Source organism: Chironomus tepperi, unplaced genomic scaffold (genome assembly GCF_022539635.2).
Source record: "Chironomus tepperi strain 1889 unplaced genomic scaffold, CSIRO-AGI_Ctep_v1 contig_13, whole genome shotgun sequence".
In the NCBI taxonomy this organism is placed as follows: Eukaryota; Metazoa; Arthropoda; class Insecta; order Diptera; family Chironomidae; genus Chironomus; species Chironomus tepperi.
In genome coordinates, this window is record NW_027226135.1 from 1221839 (window position 1) to 1237133 (window position 15295).

General features: G+C 37.1%; 4 protein-coding genes across 5 annotated transcripts; all 4 read left to right on the forward strand.

The window, feature by feature from the left end:
• Positions 1–2126: 2126 nt before the first annotated feature.
• On the forward strand, positions 2127–4529 carry LOC139090767 (uncharacterized). The gene is made up of 4 exons (XM_070640589.1): positions 2127–2333; positions 3234–3505; positions 3902–4133; positions 4191–4529. The coding sequence occupies exons 1-4, from the start codon at positions 2185–2187 to the stop codon at positions 4393–4395; spliced, it is 858 nt and encodes a 285-aa protein (XP_070496690.1). The 5' UTR covers positions 2127–2184; the 3' UTR covers positions 4396–4529.
• Positions 4530–4586: 57 nt separating this feature from the next.
• Positions 4587–5084, forward strand: LOC139089876 (serine/arginine-rich splicing factor 11-like). The gene has a single exon (XM_070639511.1). It carries the CDS (start codon positions 4587–4589, stop codon positions 5082–5084), a length of 498 nt encoding a protein of 165 aa, XP_070495612.1.
• Positions 5085–5222: 138 nt separating this feature from the next.
• Positions 5223–9005, forward strand: LOC139090618 (acid phosphatase type 7). The gene is made up of 5 exons (XM_070640402.1): positions 5223–5374; positions 6174–6675; positions 7270–7493; positions 7719–8020; positions 8279–9005. Exons 1-5 carry the CDS (start codon positions 5275–5277, stop codon positions 8456–8458), a joined length of 1308 nt encoding a protein of 435 aa, XP_070496503.1. The 5' UTR covers positions 5223–5274; the 3' UTR covers positions 8459–9005.
• Positions 9006–12130: 3125 nt separating this feature from the next.
• On the forward strand, positions 12131–12868 carry LOC139090954 (uncharacterized). 2 transcript variants are annotated; one of them, XM_070640857.1, is made up of 3 exons: positions 12131–12247; positions 12308–12476; positions 12632–12868. In XM_070640857.1, exons 1-3 carry the CDS (start codon positions 12232–12234, stop codon positions 12804–12806), a joined length of 360 nt encoding a protein of 119 aa, XP_070496958.1. In that variant the 5' UTR covers positions 12131–12231; the 3' UTR covers positions 12807–12868. The 2 variants fall into 2 exon arrangements, with proteins under 2 accessions (XP_070496958.1, XP_070496967.1); XM_070640866.1 differs by having other exon boundaries at positions 12132–12247; positions 12308–12473.
• The last annotated feature ends 2427 nt before the right edge of the window (positions 12869–15295 follow it).

The window sequence follows — 15295 nt, forward strand, 5'->3', positions numbered from 1 at the left end:
GACTACGTCAACTTGAGTCTTACATATTCTCGGATCCTGGCCTAGGCATTGACACTCTTCATCCGCTTTCATCCGGCCCAAACAATCTTTCATCCGGATGAAACGTGTGTCAATGCCTTGATCCTGACAAATGAATCAGCAAATGCTCCGACACTCAACTTAAAATTGTCCTATTTCCGCGACTAATTGATGGCTTTACGACAAGATCAAGTGCAACATTTTCAACTCAATCGTCCATTAATTCAATGTCATTAATTTGTTTATCAATATAAAAATTTTTGAAGCATGTGCGGTCTATTAATGTCAAAACAATTTCACTGATTGATTATCAATTACAAAATCTAGTACAAATGTCACTAAAATTAAGTGAAAACAAACATTGGAATTGACAATTTTATTTTTTTTTGATTTATTGATTAAGGTGAATTCTTCATGTTGTGAAATTTCAGGGAAAATTTGGTTTTAAGAATTTTGAGGCCTAATTTTGATGAATTTAGCAAATAAGAATAAACAAGCTGAGTTGGCAGGATTCGAAAATCAGACTCCAAAATTGAGTCCGACCAACTCATAAACTCAACATCTCAGCAACTTGTCATGTATCGGAATCATGAGGCTGAAATTGAATTTCAATGAATTATCGAGGCCGAGACCCAGATCACGACTGGATCCGAGACTGAGAGTGACACTGGGACGGTCTTGACCAACCTCATGACGTAGAGACTGGAAAGATTTGGGTCTGAGTCTCGAGAACTTCTAGGGTATAGTGGAAGTGAATAAGTAACTTTCCTTAATTAGGGCGGCCATCTGCTGTATTTTTGACGGGACGCTGCTGCCTAAAAATGTCCCGATTTTTCAACAAGTCGAAAACTTCATAAAATTTTGGAATTTTCGACAAATTTTGAACATTTTCCTTTTGAAGGTCCGGATGCAAGTCCAGATAGTCGGACTCTACTTTAGACTACAATGGGGTCGTACCAACTCTGACTTGATGAACCCTATTTGAGAGATTCCATCGAATCTCCACATTATTCTGTATATTTGCATACTTCTTACGTAGACAATTTTTCAATAAATCTTTGCACGTTTTAAATGACTTTTTTTTATTATATTCAAATTTAATTTATTCAACTCACGTGCAATAATTGAATTGTGCTTGACCAAAAATGAAGAGAGAATTTCATTGATTTAAATTTAGCCTTCCAATATTTCGCAGTCGTTCTGAGTATTTTTTGTTCAAAAATTTTTCAGGGTTTTTAGATTGAACTTGGTTAATAAAATTAAAAATTTGCCATTTTTAAAAATCTTAAATTTAATTTTAAATTAAATTAAACTAAATTTAAAAAATTTCAAATTAAGTTTTTTTAATAATGAAAATAAATTTGAAAATTTTTAAACTAAATTTAAATTTTATAAAAATTTGTGGTCTTTACTATTTAAAATTTAATTTTTAAAAATTAACTTTTTTTTACATTTCAAAAAATTTAAAATTTAAACTTTAAAAAATTTAATATTTGAATTTTTAAAAACTTAAACCTTTATTTTTCTAAAATTTAAAATTTGATTTTTTTTTAAATTAAAATTTAAAAATGTTTTTTTTTCTAAATTTTTTTTTAAATTTCTGAATTTGTAAATTATACAAAATTGTTGAATTTGTTTAAATTTTTAATTTGTTTTTACATTTTTATTTTTTTTTAATTTAAAACTTTTTTTGAATTTTTTTATATTTCTTTTAAATTTGTAAAAAAATCTTTAAATTTGTAAATTTTTTTAAAATTTTCAAATTTTTGTAAAATTTTTAAATTTTTAATTTTCTAAAATTTTTAATTTGTTGAATTTTTATAAATTTTTTAAAATTCAAAAAACAAAATAATTTTTAAAAATTCAATTTTTAACAGTAAAGTCCACTGACCAGTCTTTATCCCCGCTATTATTTTCGCTCACCCGCCAAATTGAGTCTCCTCCAAAAGATAATGACTATTCTGTATAGAATTGACCAACACGACCTTTAAATATGATGAAAAAAAAAACCGGTATTTCCCAATGTAAATAAATAAAATATTTTTTGATGATTATATTCTCATTCTCTGCACAAAAACTCCACAATTCTCTCAATAAAGCAATTTTTTTCCCCATTTTTTCAGCAGTTTCGTTTCAACTCTTGAGAGAATTAGACCTCAAATAGTCATGTTTGCAGTCACAATTGTAATACTCTCGTTGTGTTCGGCTGTTTTAAGTGATAAATGTGACAACACAAAGTGTCCTGTTGTGCCAAAGCATTATGAGGAGCTCGGATGTAAGCCAATTTATCAGCAAGGCTACTGCTGTCCGTTAAGGTTTGTGGATCTTCTTTTTTGGGAGAATTTTTGAGAGTTTTTGAGAGATTTTGAGTGTTTTAAAGCATATTATCGGGTTTGGAGGAAATCATCAGCTATAGTCATCATAGAGGTGTACCTAGAGGGTGTTCAAGGGGGTCAACCCCACCTCCCTTTCCCCTTGACCTCCAAAAATCTCCAATTTGCTGATTTTCGCGATAAAAATCTCAAAAACCCGCTAAATTGTTGTAATTTCTACAAATCCCATTGATTCATCAACCATTGTCATCATAAGGGTATACCCAGGGGTACTCAGGGTGTCATGCCTTTCTCCCATTCCCCTTGACCCCAGAGAAATTTTGAATTTTACTCATTATAATGAAAAAAAAACTGAAAATTGACTAAATTATTGCAATTTCATCAACTTTAGTGAATATAGAAGTATGCCTAGGAGGGTATTCAGTACCCAGGGGGTCAACCTCTCCTTCACTTCCCCTCGACCCCCAAAAAACCTCCAATTTACTTAATTTTCTGAAAAAAATCTCAAAAACCCGCTAAATTGTTGCAATTTCTACAAATTCTATTGATTTATCATAGGGGTATCACCAGGCTGTATTCAGGGTGGTCAACCCCTCCCCACTTCCCCCTTGACCACCGAAAAATCGTCAATTTTATCAATTTCTTGAAAAATTCTCAAAAAACCCTCTAAATTCTTGTAATTTACTTCAAATGCTGTTATCCCCTTAACCCCACTGCCTCCCTTTCTACCCTCTACCCTCTAACCACTCCCAATCCCCTCAACACTCATCCTAAATACACCCTCAACTCCCAAAATTCCTCATCTAAATTCACATCATCAATTCTAATCACTAAACAACTAAACAAAAAACCCAAAAAAATTCTCGACATTCTTTTTTGTAGCTTCGACTGTTCATCATTCACCGGACGTGACATTAGCAAATGTTATCATAAAGGAAGAGCATATGAGCCAATGGAAAAAGTTGAAGATTCCGAATTAGAATCATCATGTACAGTTGCATGTCGTTGTACAAGATATTATCCCGATGAGCCAGCCAAGATAACATGTGCACATATTGACTGTCCTGAGTTCTTTGGATCATATGAGCCAAGGGGACGTAACTGCATATCACAATATGAGCAAGATAAGTGCTGTAAATCGAGAGATGTTTGTGGTAAGTTGTTGGATTTGGAATTTGAGTGTGGATTAGGGCAGTTGTGGGCAGTGTTGGGCAACCTGTGTGCCGCGGCACACCCGTTTACACCTGGAAGTTTTTGAAAAATGAAAAGAACCGTATGCCGCGTGCGGTTTTGGTGTCGAGGCTTGCGACCAAGAGGTGCCGCTAGAAATAAAAGGTTGTCCACCACTGGCTAGTGAATTTCTTTTAATATTGGGATGGACCGATTGACTTGTTCGTAAATGCACGTAATTTTGGTTAAATGTGGGATGAAGGCAAGCTTCAAGCTGCAAGAGAGATGTAGGCAGGTCAAGTTCCGTCCCCAGGACACATACCCTCCATTCTAGTCCATTAAATCCCACAAAACTCATTAAAATCTCTCAAAATCCTTAGATGATGACCTCAAGAATCTCACAACATGCAACTTCCATGGTAAGCAGTACTATGAAGGTGAACAAATGGAACCGGAACAAGCATGCTACTCGTGCTGGTGCGGCAGAGATTTTGAAGATAAGCCAGCACATCAGAATAGATATTGTAAGAGGATCAACTGTAATATTGACCTGCATTATAGTGATAGACTTCATGATGGATGTGTACCGATTTACTACAAAACTGAGGATTGGTGAGAATTTTGAGGATTTTTCAGTTCCTTTATGCTTAATAAATTGTACTCTTTTAGCTGTCCAATAGGAACGCGTTGTCCCGACGATGACACAACCGTCATTAAGACTAAAAACTCAAAAACAGCACCTGATTTACCACAATGTGTATTTGGTGACTTGAAGCTGTCAATTGGTGACAATTTATCACCGGAACATGGTGATCAATGCAAGGTCTGCACATGTAAAACACCTCCATTTGTTACTTGTGTACAGACATGCTAGATGTTAATTATGAGGATTTTATATACTTATTTAGTTTAAGTGCTCTTTGAAATTTAAAGGATAACAAGATGTTCAATTATGATTGAGATGTTATTTTACTATTGAAATAAATATTAGTTAATTGCTATTTGCAAGGTTTTGTGTTGTTTGTGATTCTATTAGATAGATTATATGAGTAATTACAGGAATCGATGCTCAGAAATCGAAGATCACCGAAGACAGGCCGAAGACAAACCGAAGACAAACCGAAGACAAACCGAAAACAAACCGAAGATAGACCGAAGACAAACCGAAGACAAACCGAAGACAAACCGAAGACAAACCGAAGACAAACCGAAGACAAACCGAAGACAAACCGAAGACAAACCGAAGACAAACCGAAGACAAGCCGAAGACAAACCGAAGACAGACCGAAGACAAGCCGAAGACAAACCGAAGACAGGCCGAAGACAAGTCGAAGACAAACCGAAGACAGACCAAAGACAATCAAAAGACAAGTCAAAGACAATCTGAAGACAAACCGAAGACAAACCGAAGACAAACCGAAGAGAAGCCGAAGACAAACCAAAGATAAATCGAAGACAACCCGAAGACAGACCGAAGACAGACAGAAGACTAACGAAGATCGACGAAGAATGACGAAGATTGACGAAGACCGAAGAATGAAAACAGAACACAGAAGACACTAAACATTTCATATTATTCATAACAGTCAATTTAATTTCAAATATTTCACCACTTACCACTACAACCAAAAACCCTTACGTATGCGTAAACTCAAATCTCACCACTTTGTTTTCAATTTTCTCCTTCTTCTTTATCATCAAAACAAAATAAAAAATTTCTTCATTCTTTGTGTAAAAGTCAAAAAGTTCAGAAATGTTTTTGCGTTTATTTGGATTTTTATTTATTTTAATTAATTCCGTGCTATCGAATATACTTCATTATCAGCCACAGGCTGTGCATTTATCACTTGGAGGTAAGATGATGGTGATTCAGGTTGGATATTTGACTCAGAACCTTATCTACGCATTTAATTACAATTTTGTCGATTTGTCATGATTTTGATGTAAATTAGGTCATCTTTGCGTCAATTTTGTTGATTTGTCAGCATTATTATCAGTTTAGGGTTGATAATTGTTTGGAATAGGGATAGATAGATTAGTATGGTGATTAGAACTGACCTTATGAGTTTACATGAAGCTTCCTGGATGAAAGTTCTAGATTTTTACTGTACTGAGTAGTTAAATTTAGTTTGAATTATTGAGGGGTTGCGCATGACCCTCTGGTTGCGCCAGACCCTCTGGTTGCGCCAGACCCTCTGGTTGCGCAAGACCCTCTGGTTGCGCATGACCCTCTGGTTGCACCAGACCCTCTGGTTGCGCCAGACCCTCTGGTTGCGCCTGACCCTCTGGTTGCACCAGACCCTTTGGTTGCGCCAGACCCTCTGGTTGCGCCAGACCCTCTGGTTGCGCCAGACCCTCTGGTTGCGCCAGACCCTCTGGTTGCGCCAGACCCTCTGGTTGCGCTAAACCTTTCAGTTGCGCATGACCCTCTGGTTGCGCCAGACCCTCTGGTTGCGCCAGACCCTTTGGTTGCGCCAGACCCTCTGGTTGCGCCAGACCCTCGAAATATTCTAAATTGACCAAAAAACCAACAAAATTCCATACCACATTCAATAACAAATCCATTCAAAATACATGCTGACTATCCAACATTTCCTGACTAACACAAAAAATATCACAAAAATTCAACTTATTTTTCATATTAATTTCTAGATGACTCAACACAAATGATCGTAACATGGAGTACAATTGATGATCCAGGCGAGTCAATTGTTGAATATGGTGTCAATGGCTTTGCCCTCACCGCAACCGGTGAACGAAGTAAATTTATTGACGGCGGTAAGGAGCATCACTCACAGTACATCCATAAAGTTATTTTGACTGAATTATCACCCGATTCCAAGTACATTTATCATTGTGGAAGTACACAAGGCTGGTCACCAATATTTTATTTCAAGACATTTCCCGAAGGTGCTGATTGGCAACCGAGAATAGCACTTTATGGCGATATGGGTAATGAAAATATACAGTCATTGCCTCGTCTACAGGAGGAAACACAACGTGGATTTTATGATGCAATTATTCATGTTGGTGACTTTGCATATGATATGCATGATGATAATGCACGTGTTGGTGATGAATTTATGAATCAAATTGAAAGTATTGCTGCATATGCGCCGTATTTGACGTGTCCGGGTAATCATGAGGAGGCATAGTGAGTATTAGATTGGGATTATTGTGGATTGGGGTTTCAATTCTGGGGGATCAACACCTGGGTAACCTACCCTACCCAGATAGGTCCAGGTAGGCTATATTATCCATACCCTACCCAGGTAGGCTATATTATCCATACCCTACCCAGGTAGGCTATATTATCCATACCCTACCCAGGTAGGCTATATTATCCATACCCTACCCAGGTAGGCTATATTATCCATACCCTACCCAGGTAGGCTATATTATCCATACCCTACCCAGGTAGGCTATATTATCCATACCCTACCCAGGTAGGCTATATTATCCATACCCTACCCAGGTAGGCTATATTATCCATACCCTACCCAGGTAGGCTATATTATCCATACCCTACCCAGGTAGGCTATATTATCCATACCCTACCCAGGTAGGCTATATTATCCATACCCTACCCAGGTAGGCTATATTATCCATACCCTACCCAGGTAGGCTATATTATACATACCCTACCCAGGATAGCCTACCCTACCCCACTATTGCACACCCCTCAATCCCCGCTATTAAAACCCCAAATTATACCAAAAAATTCACCAAAATTTCAATAATTTTCCAGCAATTTCTCAAACTATCGAGCACGATTCAACATGCCAGGCAGTGGTGACAGTCTGTATTACTCATTCAACTTGGGTCCAGTCCATTTTATTGCAATCTCAACGGAAGTTTACTATTTTATGAATTATGGACTTAAAACACTCGTCAATCAATATCAGTGGATTGAAAAGGACTTGATTGAGGCAACAAAGCCTGAAAATAGGAAGCTGAGGCCATGGATTGTTGGTGAGTTGATGATCTGGTTGACCTGGTCGAGTCCGAGTGGATGTCGGTGTTGTCCAAGCTTGTATGTGCCACGAAACACCTTGATGGTCAGTCAAAACCAAAACCGCACACAGCATACGGTTTATGACACAATAGACTACCATGGCACACAGCATAGACAGCACTGAACCAACTAAACCTCTCAATCCTCAAAATTAATTAAATTCATTCAATTTCCAATTCCAGTTTTCGGTCATCGACCCATGTACTGCTCAAACAACAACGGCGATGACTGCACACATTCCCAAACACTTGTTCGAGCTGGTCTACCGTTTACAGGATTCTTTGCACTTGAGCCGCTGTTCTATAAATATGGAGTTGATGTTGAAGTTTGGGCACATGAGCATAGCTATGAAAGATTGTGGCCAATTTATGACTATAAAGTCTATAATGGATCAAAGGAGGAACCGTATAGAAATCCAGGTGCACCGGTACATATTGTTACTGGATCGGCTGGATGTAAGGAGGGACGTGAGCCATTTCCGGATGTGAGTATGAAATTTTAATTGATTTATTTGGACTGTCGGGGTCGGTTCCGATTTTGAGGCATACAGGGTAGTATTTGGGGTCACTTACCGCCTTAGAGTTCAGCCCTATGGGTCGACAATGAACCCCAGACCCTGAATTTCATGAATTTAATCTGCGCAGCCCTGCAGTTTTGGACGGTACCTTATATCTAGCCCAAGCCTGCATACCTTCCATTTCCTACAAACCCTAACTAACCCTAATCTTCTTTCTTTTTACAGTTCATACCAGAATGGAGTGCCTTTCATTCACAAGATTATGGATATACTCAAATGTATGTTCACAATCACAGTCACATACAGTTTAAGCAAATCTCAATGGATAAGGCTGGAGCAGTTGTAGATGAATTTTATATAATCAAAGACAGTCATGGAGAGTATGAGAAGTCCAAAGAAGTTTAATCATTTTAAGATATAATTAGAATAATTGAGGAATAGAATCTTGGATAGGATGAGTTGGTTGATTGATCGGGAATGTGGGTGTAGGGAGATGTGACTGTGAGGTGGTGCTGGATTTAGAATCTTAAGAGTCAAGCTGGGGTCATCAAGCTAGGGACATCAAGCCATAGTTACCAAGGCTTACATACCAAAATAGAGTCATGAACTCAAAGCCACTAACCCAGAGTCACCCCTTCCTGGCGCCAACTTTTCAATCAATCAACCAACTTGTGCTATTCAGGAACTAAGAACACAGTCTGAAATTCATATTTTATGCACGAATCTAGCATTTTTAGCATTTATTTATGGCTATTATCTGAATTTTTATGTATTTTATTTTAATCTGTAAGTCTAACTCAGAGTTGGCACGACTCCATGGAGTCATTTGGAGTCTGACTATGATGCAACCCTGCTCCGGGAGTCGTGTGAACTCCGGGCTAACTATAGTCGATCTTATTCTCAAATTATTATTGCTGTTGTAATCTCAATTGAATTATTTTAAGTTATTTTTTTTTGTACAATAAAAATTTAAAATTAAAAGTAACAAACAGAAGCCTTAAATTACTTTTGCACTTTTCAGCATCTATTAGGAATAATTTGCATACTTATGTTGGGTATTGTATGGCAATAGCATTTGGGGAATGTTCACTTATTACGTAACACGCGGAAAATCGACTTACTGACAACATCCCCCTCCTATTCCCCCTCAATCTAATCTTTACTCATAGTAGGGAAAGACAATGCTCTGAAGCGCAGACTAAGCAGATGCAGTACAGATGCTTGCGAGTATGCTTAACGAGGTTGGCCAGAAGATTTTCGCAAATTTTGTCGGAGCACAACAGCAAAGTAGAAAAGTACAGCAGCGTCTCGGCCAGTCTCCTTCTCCTTCTTCTCCTTCTCCCTAGGATCGTTACTTAATAGCTAAACAACCCCTTAGTCTTTATTCACAACTATGGCTGTTAAGTGTTCAATAAATAATCATATCCAATTCTCAAAAGGGATGCAACACGCCCCTAATTTAGCTTTCAATTGCTTTCGGTCAGCGCATTCCTCTAATTAAGCTGTTGCTGTTAAAAATTTGTAAATTGAAAGTTGTGGTTAGTTTGTCAGTGACCTTTGACTTCATTGGATGTAAAAGAAGAGAAGATTGTGTCAAATTTACTGGATATTGATGGGTTCGAGTATGAAGTCAGTCCTTAAAGGATGCATATTCCTTGCATCAGTTGTTGGTATTGGATTTTTTGCAATACAACTGTACGAAAATTCGGCAATTACTCTACAGCAGATTGCACCAACTCCGACTCCAACACCACAACCGAAAATTGAGCAAAAAAGCTTTAATAAGTCACATTATTGTCACAAAACTTCAATTAACTGGCACAATATACTCCAAATCGTCGCAACTACTAGCATATGCAGACGACATCGATATTGTCGGACGGAATATTCGATCCATCACAGACACGTACTCCAAGCTAGAACGAGAAGCACTTAAGTTGGGACTGCATGTAAACGAGGAAAAAACCAAAATATTACTGGTTGCTGCTTCAGCAAGAACCAAGCAGCTTATTGGCAGTCACCTGTGCGTGAATGGAAAGCGTTTCGAAATGGTGGAGGAGTTCAAATACCTTGGATCCTTGATCAATTCGACATCGGATGTGAGTTTGGAAGTGCGGAAGCGGATACAGTCGGGATATGGTGCGTACAATTCTCTTAGGCACCTGTTAACATCCAGAAGTTTATCGAGAGGCACCAAAAAGAATATTTATAAAACGTTGATCAGAGTAATTGTATTATATGGATCTGAGACCTGGAACACAACGGCGGCAGATGAAGAAGCAATTGGTGTTTTCGAGAGACGTGTATTGAGAACGATTTATGGCCCTATCAAAGATGGGGATGAATTCAGAAGCAGACATAATAATGAACTTTATGAGTTATTTCAGGAGACCGATATTGTTACAGTTCTGCGAATAAATCGTTTAAAATGGGCTGGCCACGTGAATAGAAGGCCAGAGGATGCTTCAATACTTAAATTGACAACTGGTAACTTTCTGGATGGAAAGAGATCTCGAGGTAGACCAAAAAGCTCATGGGATTGCTGTGTGAGCAACGATGCAAAAGTGCTGGGAATTAGAAACTGGCAGAAGTTATCTAAAGACAGATCCAGCTTTCGACGAATTCTAAATGCGGCAATGGGCCCCCGTGCGCCTTCGCCAAGGAAGTAAGTAAGTAAGTCACATTATTATATATTTTGGTGTGGAAATAGTGACTGTCGATTGACAGATACGCCAAATAAGCCAAATCCAAATAAAACAATAACATATAAACTTCCTGCTAATGAAAGAGCTTTGAGCTACGTTCTGGTAAGTGATATTAATGGTTATTGGGTTCTATTTTTGGAAATTACGGTAGGAGGGGTTAGAGTGGCGTCATCTAGTTAGTTATGTAATTTCCTTAAATCCTTAGCACTCAATAAGCACTAAGCTGTGCCATTAATCTCAATTTCATTTTCTTTCATAGTAATTGTGTCCAGTCCGGCTCTATTCTTGGTTCTCATATTTACTTACTTACTGTAACCAAGCGTTGTATGTGGAGCTTAATTTACAACCAAATGCTGTCCATCTGACTCTGTTGCTGGCTCTGACACCTCACATACTTCACCATGACCTACCTTAGACGTCTTCTAATGCTTGGTCGGTCGCTGACTTCCGCCTGCCAATTATCAAACCAATTATTGACTCTGTCATGTACTGTCACCAAATTTTGTGTCCTCACGTTGAGAACGTCATCTCATCACTGTTGATGCTATCAAGTAGCTTTGGTTCTTTAGGTTCTTGAGCTTGTATTTAAGGATGACGACTTGCTAGGACAACATTGTATACATCTACCTTTACCTGAACGGAACGCTTAATATTTTATAAGATTATCTACACAGATGTTCACATTGAATCATCAGCCTTAATCAGAAGTGATGCTAAATTGCATAATTGACTGCTTGGCTATTGATACTGCTACTTATTCGGACCTAAATCACACTATCAGGATCAAAGTTTAAAGTTGACTAGGATTTTGTATTGAAAAATTGACTAAACTTCAAATAATCCTCAAATCGGAATTAAACCCCAATGTTCAAGTCTTCAATACAAAACCATTGAAGCGACACACAGGGTAAAAATGGCTGGAAATCCTGCAATATCATGGATGGACCTAGTTGAATCCGGGTCAGCATGGTACTGTCCTCAAGTCAGATTCGATGAATTTCGGCCTGAGGTTAGAGTTAAGGTAGCCTAAGACTGGATTTTCGGTAATTTTTATGCTGTGTGCTTTAAAGGACCTCAGAATTATCATTTTTAGAGCTCAAAGTCGGCTAGAAATTTTGTATGAAAAAGTGGACTCAACTTAGGGTGGCCAGAGGATTTCCGCAAAGAAATCGGGACACTTTTTGAAAAATCGGGACATTTTGAGGCTTTGTCATGTCACAGGCGCAAGAGTCCCGGCCAAAATACAGCAGATGGCCCCCCTAACTCAACTCCATATAATATCCAAGTCGACGTCAAGCTCTGAACTCAATCCAATCCTGTATAATTAAATTTATCATTTAATCTTGTGATAATCTACAATTTTTTTTGTTAATAAAATTGATAAAAAATGATAAAAAAATTACTTTTTTGATTAAACTTAGCGATGAGCCATTCCGTACATTTCATCCGTCTACAAAAGTCTGATTCCAGAAAATGAAAATTCAAATTGGTAAAAAAATAAAAATTCAAAATTTTCCAGCAAAATTAACAAAAATTCTTTAATTTCCAGCATTTGTGGTCCTTATTGCCACTTTAGTGTCAGCAAATCCACAAGAAAATGTGAAAATTAGTCCAAGACTTCCAGCGATGCACGACCCAAACTGGCCAACTTACTGTCCCGTACCAGATTGTGAAAAGGCACAGCGAGCTGTAAACTATCCAGCTCCATTTGCAAGGTGGTAATGGAAGTTGACATTTTTTGAACAGAAATTGGGGATGAACCCCAAAAACAGAAAATTCCCCCTTTACCCTTGACTCATAGTTGCCCTCACTTACCTTTAACCCTCAACCCTTACCTACCCTCAATTAATAAGCAATTCCTTCTCAATTCCAGGCAATACTATCAATGCACATTCGATGGTGCCCGTTGGATTCCACAAATTATTCCATGTCCATGTGATTTAGTCTTTTCATATAAAGATCAACAGTGTGTCTATCCATGGAGCATACAGCTGTGGTGTGATTATGATACAATTGCTGAAATTTTACCTGTCAATTGTGATGCTTAAAGCTTGTGATGGTTAAAGGTTGAATAAAAGTTGTGACTTGAATGTCAAGTCGGTTAATTGAATTACACTTGACTCCTGGATGACTTGACTAAATGAAGACTTGACTATTTCGCTACTTGACTATGTGGCTTCTTGACGATTTAATGATTGACAGACTTGACAGACTTGACAGACTTGACAGACTTGAGACAGACTTGACAGACTTGACAGACTTGACAGACTTGAGACAGACTTGAGACAGACTTGACAGACTTGACAGACTTGAGACAGACTTGACAGACTTGAGACAGACTTGAGACAGACTTGAGACAGACTTGAGACAGACTTGAGACAGACTTGACAGACTTGACAGACTTGACAGACTTGACAGACTTGACAGACTTGACAGACTTGACAGACTTGACAGACTTGACAGACTTGACAGACTTGACAGACTTGACAGACTTGACAGACTTGACTTGACTACTTGATGACTTGATGACTTGATGACTTGATAACTTGATGACTTGATGACTTGATGACTTGACTATTTGGCTACTTGACGACTTGAAAATTTGATGACTTGACGACTTGATGACTTGAAGACTTGACTACTTGACTACTTGACCACTTGATAGGCTTGGCAGACTTGACTCCTTGACCACTTGACTTTTTGACGATTTGAGACTTGAAACTTGAAAATTGAGACTTGACTACTTGACAACAAGTTTACGACTTGACGCATTCCCTTTCAGCCTTATCGCAGACCATCTCGATGTCTATTATTGTTAACTAAAACGCTCATCACGATTATCATATAAATTATTTTGAAAGTAAAATTTAATTTATTCGTGTCAATAAATTAAAAGTACAACAACAACAACAGCAGTAAAGCATTTAAGCAGAGTGTAACCCAGGCATAGAGTCAAAAACTTAAAATTTCCATTAATTATGGCATTTATCATGACATGTCGGTTCTCTTCTGTGCAATAAAAATGTCATGAAAATTAACAAACAGAACAAAAACCTTTAAATACACGCAATATGCTGGATACACCCAAAAAATCCCATCTATTGGGATTATTTTGCATAATTATGTTGAGTAAATGCTTTTTATGATGATAAAATGAAATTTTGTCTTTTTTGCGACAGAAGCAGTTAAGTGTTTGATCGGTGAGGATATCAAAGGGAACTAGCTGCAGTGACCATTGTTTGAAGTGTAATAAAAGCCTATTGTTTGTGGATTTGGGATATAAAAAGGATTTAAATTTGGGATATTGAAGCTTAATTGAGAATTGAAGTGTTTAAGAGTGAAAGGAATGAGAATTGGACATGACAAATGGAATCTATAAGGAATAGAGCTGAAAATCATTCAAATAATTAAGAATTTTGCACATATAATCGACTATATTATCCCAAAATTAATAGAATCATAAGAATTCAGTTTTATACACTAAATTTGAAACTTTTGACGACTAGAGCAAGCTAAGCTCGAGTCCAAAACGTAATCAGGAAAGGAGTTATTGCTCCTCTTATATTTAAGAATCCGGAAGAATTTTGAGTTAAAATTTTTGAGCTTCTTTCTTAAAAATGTCTGGTCATGCTCTTGGACTAGCGAAACTAAATCCGATTAGTTATAAACTTGACATTTGTGTGACTTGCTATCAAATTTCGAATTTCTAACTAGACATATGACCGACTTATCACAACTCGGATCGCAATAATACTAACTTCTTTGGAAAAATAGAAAGCAGAATAGGATAAATACAAGCTATTAGTTGTGGCAATTTTTTAGTATTTTTTGATAAAATTAATGGTGATTTTAGATCTTTTAAACAATCAGATTAGTGAATATGTCTTAGATGTTGAGTCTTGGGGATTCTGTTTAAATTCAGCATCATGCTGTCGTAATTATGGTAAATTTCCAGATTATGAGTCGATTTATCAACTTATGCTACTCAAGACTTGTTCCATACAATGACAAATTGCTTTTATTTAGTAGCATAAATTCATCAATATTTCATTGTTGAGCTTTTAAGCTTCCAGTCGAGAATTCTTGACATTAAAACAAATTTAACTGTCTTTTTAAGCTTTTCTTGACTTTTTGTAAATGGAAACAGATTTTTTTGAGAGTGCCTGACCGTTGCTTTAAAAGTTAAAAGTTGCTTAAAAGTACAGAAGCATTGATATATGTGCATTTAATTAAGAGCATGAAAATTGCTTTAAATTGACCTTTAGATACCAATACTGTCTAAAGATACAGCAAGTTTTCTACAAATTCAGCTGAATTTCATCAAAAAAATAACTCACTCAACACCTAAAACTACCTCAAACCCCCCAAATCCACCTCAAACCATATTAACACATCATCAACATCCTCTAAAGACTCACAGCACAAAATTAAAATTCATATTTTGTTCTAAATTTAGCCTAATCTGCATTGACATTAAATTACATTCTGACACAAAAGCAACAAGAAGAAAAAAGTGTGAAAATTACGAATGTCCAAT

Bases quoted from the DNA above. Each gene is read 5' to 3' on its own strand.
- LOC139090767 (XM_070640589.1), top strand. From the start codon at position 2,185: ATGTTTGCAGTCACAATTGTAATACTCTCGTTGTGTTCGGCTGTTTTA. The intron at 2,334-3,233 runs GTTTGTGGATCT...TCTTTTTTGTAG, and splicing joins GGCTACTGCTGTCCGTTAAG to CTTCGACTGTTCATCATTCA. The intron at 3,506-3,901 runs GTAAGTTGTTGG...CAAAATCCTTAG, and splicing joins TAAATCGAGAGATGTTTGTG to ATGATGACCTCAAGAATCTC.
- LOC139089876 (XM_070639511.1), top strand. From the start codon at position 4,587: ATGCTCAGAAATCGAAGATCACCGAAGACAGGCCGAAGACAAACCGAA.
- LOC139090618 (XM_070640402.1), top strand. From the start codon at position 5,275: ATGTTTTTGCGTTTATTTGGATTTTTATTTATTTTAATTAATTCCGTG. The intron at 6,676-7,269 runs GTGAGTATTAGA...ATAATTTTCCAG, and splicing joins GGTAATCATGAGGAGGCATA to CAATTTCTCAAACTATCGAG. The intron at 8,021-8,278 runs GTGAGTATGAAA...TTCTTTTTACAG, and splicing joins GACGTGAGCCATTTCCGGAT to TTCATACCAGAATGGAGTGC.
- LOC139090954 (XM_070640857.1), top strand. The intron at 12,477-12,631 runs GTAATGGAAGTT...TCTCAATTCCAG, and splicing joins CCAGCTCCATTTGCAAGGTG to GCAATACTATCAATGCACAT.